The following is a 5,353-nucleotide window of genomic DNA, read 5'->3' as shown; positions in this document are numbered from 1 at the left end:
CCTTCCCCCTTTCCCCCCTCCTCTTCCCTCTGCCAGTTGAGCAGTTTCTTCTACCCCTGCACCAGGGTCCTAGTGGACACCTATGCAGAATCTGAATTGGCATGGCCTGAGCAGGGACATGTGTGTGGGACAGAATCACAGCAAAATACCTGTGCTTTGCCTTGGACAGATCTAGGGAAGCAGGAACCATCACGCCTGAGTCAGGAACTGCCTAATTGGATAGAGTTGAAGAGCAGAGCAACTCTGAAGTAACTGTGTTATTGCAGCATCTGCGCTGCCAGCAGGGCCAACCCAGAAAGGTGAGCAGCTGTGAGGTGGGCCCTGTTGGGAGGGCCTCTGGAACCCCGGCAAAGAGTGTGGAGAGGGGACTGCCTGCCAGCGTTCACAGACTCTGCAGGGTAGGGCCATCTCTAGGGCAAGAGTTGTTGGTTTCCTGCAGTCTGGCAGTGGGGACCTCATCAGGGTCCCTTTTCTACCTGATTTCAGCTTCCACACAATGGAAACCATGAGCTCCTGTCCTTTCAGCACTCACTCCTCATGCCCACCTCGCCTTCCCTCTCCCACCCTCCTTTTTGCTGGGAAGCTTTATTGGTTGGAGGCCAATGACATCACCTGTTGCTTCTCAAGGACCTTAGCCTTACCACATGACACTCCCCTGCAATAGCAACCCATGGTCCATGGTATTCTCTGTATCCATGGCAACACTGCAGCTTGTCACACAATCTCCACACCCACCACTCTCATTGCATTGCGCAGAGCTCGGCCATCTTTCTCATCTGTCAGGCATTCCTGAGAAAGAGGGCCATTCTACCTCTCCTGCTGCCAGCCTTCACTCCAGCAAGGAGGGTGCTGGGTGACCTGAGCCCACATAGCCCTGAGTGAGCAGTGAGGCCGTCTCCTGCCCTCTTCTGCCTGGAGAGCTTGTCAGCGTCCCCAGATGTCAGGCCCTGCCTCCTGACGTTGGCCTTTTCACTACAGATACCCGAAGCACACACAGCAGAGTCCTGTGGACTTCGAGGAGGAACCCACAGCAGGAGGAGGTCAGCAGGGAGTGGTGAGATGAGGAGATCTTTGCCTGGGGAGAACCTCCACCCTCTACCCTCCCCAAAATAACTTGGGGAACCCTGGGAAGAAGGGACTCCATCCCTGCTGGGGGGTGGGGGCAGAGGAGGGGTGCTTGGGGGTGTAGGTTGGGGTAGGCATTAACAATGCTCTCATCCCATTTGCTTTGCAGGCTGTGGAAACCTGGGACCACTTCTACCTTCCTACGTGGCAGTGGCTCAGAGTTATTTGAGTGCTGTCAAACTAAGCTGATTGCTGCCCTAGTATTAGATCAGTCCATAGAAAGTGGGAGCAATGGCATTGACACTGCTAGAGGATTGGTGCAAGGGGATGGACATGGACCCCAGAAAGGCCCTGCTGATCATAGGCATCCCCGTGGAGTGTAGTGAGGTGGAAATTCAGGACACTGTGCAGGCAGGCTTACAGCCCCTGCGCGCATACAGGGTGCTAGGGAGAATGTTTAGGAGGGAAGACAACGCCAAGGCAGTCTTCATCGAATTGGCTGACACTGTCGATTACACTACTCTGCCTAGTCACATACCAGGAAAGGGGGGCTCCTGGGAAGTGGTGGTAAAACCCCGTAACCCAGATGACGAGTTTCTCATTAGACTGAACTACTTCCTGAAAGATGAGGGCCGAAGTATGACAGATGTGGCCAGAGCCCTGGGATGTTGCAGCCTCCCTGCCGAGAGCCTGGACGCAGAGGTCGTACCCCAAGTTAGACCCCCACCTTTAGAGCCTCTGAAAGAAAGTATGTGGTACCGGAAACTGAAAGTGTTTTCGGGAACTGCTTCCCCTAGCCCAGGTGAAGAGACCTTTGAAGACTGGCTAGAGCAGGTCACTGAGATAATGCCCATATGGCAAGTGTCTGAGATGGAGAAGAGACGGCGTTTGCTGGAGAGCTTACGAGGGCCTGCTCTGTCAATCATGCGGGTGCTCCAGGCCAGCAATGACTCCATAACTGTGGAGCAGTGCCTTGACGCCTTAAAGCAGATCTTTGGGGATAAAGAGGACTTCAGAGCCTCTCAGTTTAAGTTTCTGCAGACCTTTCCAAAGACTGGAGAGAAAGTCTCCACTTTCCTGCTGCGCTTAGAGCCCCTGCTGCAGAAAGCAGTGCAGAAGAGCCCCTTGTCAGTGCGCGGCGCAGACATGATTCGTCTGAAACATCTCTTAGCTCGGGTCTCCATGACCCCCGCCCTCAGAGGCAAGCTGGAGCTCTTGGATCAGCGAGGGTGTCCTCCCAATTTTCTGGAGTTAATGAAGCTTATTCGAGATGAAGAAGAGTGGGAGAACACTGAGGCAGTGATGAAGAATAAGGAGAAGCCATCAGGGAGAGGCCGGAGGGCCTCTGGTAGACAGGCAAGAGCAGAAGCCAGTGTCTCTGCACCTCAGGCCACCGTGCAGGCAAGGTCTTTTAGCGACAGCAGCACCCAGACTGTACAGGGAGGCTTACCCCCATTAGTGAAACGCAGGCGGCTGTCGTGCAGTGAAAGCACTAGGGAAGAAGACTATGGCCAGGCCATGTATCCCAAGGCTGAAAACCAGACTCTAGGCAGGGAGGGGCCACAGGCTGCAGAAGAGGAGTCGGGAAACGAGGCAGGGGCTGGGGCCATGAGCCATCCCAAGCCCTGGGAAACATAGGCTCAGAAGACCCAAGCACTCCTTCCCCTGGCAGGCAGCAGGGACATTTGAACAAAGGGCAGCTTACACTAACAGGGAACTTGATTGGGGCAGAGGGACAGGGAAGCCAGGTCAAGATCAAGCCCCTTTACTTTCCACCAGCTGGAAGGGACTTCACCAACCTAGACCAAATAGCATCTGGTTCAGTGGGGGCCAGGCCCATGGCCCCTAACAGGTATAGGAGACACAAGCAGGGAACCGCTACACTTAGCACAGGGGGTGGCTGGGCTTCAGGTGGGGACCCCAACAAAGCAGGGGCTGAAGACGGTGTGGCTGGGGGCTCTGGCCTGGTCATCTGGACACCCCCAAATATCCACCCTGTGAACTTTGAGCTGAGAATGCCCACTGGCACCCAGGCCATGTGGGACCTGGAGGAGCCTGCCTGGGGCCTGCCTCTGCCAGAAGGAGCCAGGGCTGCTGAGGAAGAGCTGTGGGGGAGAAGTGAAGCCCGGCAGGGGAGGCTGCAGGGTCCAGCCCGTCTTTAGGATCATTTACACTGCATGAGGGGAGCCCCAGGAAGGCAGCATTCATGACCCCCTGCACCAGTGAGGAAGAGAAAGAGGAGGAGAATTAAGAAGAGGATGATCAGGAGGAGGAATAGGAGAATAAGGAGGGGCAGGAGGAAAAGGAGGAGGAAGAGGGGGAGGAGAAGGAGGAAGAGGGGAAGGGGGAGGAAGAAGTGTGAGAAGAGAGGACTTGGGGGTGGGTAGTTGTTGTTGGTTTGCGTCATCACCAGGCCCAGGCTCTGCTCACTGCTGTTCCGTGTCAAGAACTCCACCTCTGCTTTGCCGGTGTAGATCTCGGCCAGCAGCTGCTTGTTCTCTTGGGGATGTTTGTGTTTGTATCTGAGCAGCTCCTTTCCAGAGTACCCCAGCGCAGTTCCAGGAGACAGTGGGAAGGAGGCATGGCAGACGCTCACCTTGTGACCGTGACCTCGACTGCAGGAGGACGAACCAGACACAGGACGGAGCAGGGCTGCCTGAGGCTCCCCAGGAAGCTTTGTGCTTTGGCGTTACACCCCTGTTGTTACTCGTGACTCAGTTTCCTCAACTTGGTGGGGTGTTCCTGCTATGTTTTCCAGCATCCTGTGACTGTCCTGTGCAGTCTATAAGACAGGGCCCTGCCCCAGCGGGTGGGCTCAGGAGGGGGTTACCTGAAGCGAGTACACATTGCCAGAGCCCACAATCCTGGCAAGAGGTGGATCCTGGGGCCCTGTGGGAGGAGGGATGTGGTAGGGGGAGCCACGGTGAGGGAGGGGCCTGGGACTTGTGACTTGCAGTGGTTGTTTGCAGTGTCTGTCTGTGTTACAATTCCCTTCTCTTCAGCGGTTTCAGTTCATGTTTCTCTTCAATAAATTTTGTTCAGTGTTCCAGCAGTGTCTTGCCTCTTCTGTATGAAACTGGGGTGGGGGGTGGTCTGCTGGGGACGAGGCCACAGTGGCCAGGCTGACATTGGGGTGTGTGTCCATGAGGACCTGTGGTGTGCCTTGGGCTGCATGGAGCCTGGCAACAGGATGCTGGTGGTCATGAGCAGTGACTGGTTGGGTACTAAAGGCACTCCAGGTGCCCTCAGGAATAAGTGGGTTGGACATTGAAGGCTGGGCAAGGGGTAGCAGGTGGGTTCCAGGCCCCTGATTCCTGGCAGCACTGTAGGGGTGTGGCTCAAGGCTTCCAGAAGGGTCAGAGAGGCCATGTGTGCAACCGAGGGCAGAAACCAAGGTCAGAGAAGAACCCCAGGAGGGCCTGGACAGGCAGTCAGAGGCCCTGTGAAGAGCTGTGTGCAGGACTCGGGGGTGGTGCAGGGGCTGCTGTGTGCCCACCCTCCCAGATCAGCCCGCAGGTGGCCAGCCTTGGCCTAACCACTGAGGGATGTTTGGGGATAGTGTGTGTGTGTGTGATGGCCAAGGGACAGAGTGTTGGTCAGACAGGGATCCCAAGTGCTCATGTGTCGGGGAGGGGGAGAGGAAGGGCGGGGGGAGCTGCACTTCATCCTGGGTCCTGTCCTGCTCTCTTCCCAGTGTGCTGGGGGGGCCTCTACTCCTGTGTCCTGGGAGCAGGCAGTGGGCCATGAGCAGCAAGTCCAGATGGCCCTGGGGAGTGACCCCTTTCTGTCCTGCGTCCCCGAGGCCCTCTGAGCCCTGGATGCTGCCTGAGGAGGGCTCCCTCAGGGTGGACAGCGCTGCTAATCCGAACACCCCTCCTTGAGCACTGGCCGGAGGGGCAGTCCTCAGTGGGGGCCTGAGGATCCTGGAACCCGCCCTCCTGAGCCCTCCTGGGACTGGCTCTCTCTCCCAACAGGCCAGGGAGCTCGCCACAAATTGAGGGTAGTCCTCGATCAGCCATTTAACTAACCCAGAGTCTGTGGGCAACAGGACTGGGACAACTGATAGGCCCCTCCCTGCACAAGTGCGGAGAGGGGACGGGATCAGTGACTTGGACCTGGCGAGGGTCTCCCAGAGCTCACTCAGTCTGTGCCCACACGCTTCCTCCAGCTGTTCTGGAGCACAGAGCCTCCGACCATCCCCTTGGCTCAGATGATAGCCAGGGTGCCCCAAAGCAGCCTGGGAGCCAGTGCTGGGAATGGGTGGCTGCCCGCCTGGGCTGAGGAATCC

General features: G+C 57.0%; 1 protein-coding gene across 4 annotated transcripts in view; it reads left to right on the top strand.

Moving 5' to 3' along the window:
• The window catches only part of PNMA5 (paraneoplastic Ma antigen family member 5), a 35,017-nt gene extending 30,903 nt beyond the window's left edge, over positions 1–4,114 (top strand). The window contains exons 2-4 of one of the 4 annotated variants that reach the window (XM_011974854.1): positions 170–299; positions 979–1,054; positions 1,235–4,114. In XM_011974854.1, coding sequence (XP_011830244.1) covers positions 1,357–2,703 — 1,347 coding nt within the window. In that variant the 5' untranslated portion in view covers positions 170–299; positions 979–1,054; positions 1,235–1,356 and the 3' untranslated portion in view covers positions 2,704–4,114. Of the gene's footprint in view, positions 1–169; positions 300–738; positions 1,055–1,234 lie in introns of those variants that run through there. The other 3 variants (XM_011974858.1, XM_011974855.1, XM_011974856.1) reach the window with 3 other exon arrangements.
• Positions 4,115–5,353: the final 1,239 nt, after the last annotated feature.

This window comes from Mandrillus leucophaeus, unplaced genomic scaffold, assembly GCF_000951045.1.
Source record: "Mandrillus leucophaeus isolate KB7577 unplaced genomic scaffold, Mleu.le_1.0 Scaffold1495, whole genome shotgun sequence".
NCBI classification, from domain to species: domain Eukaryota; kingdom Metazoa; phylum Chordata; class Mammalia; order Primates; family Cercopithecidae; genus Mandrillus; species Mandrillus leucophaeus.
Note: the sequence above shows the minus strand (reverse complement) of the source record. Positions and strands in the feature narration are given on the sequence as shown.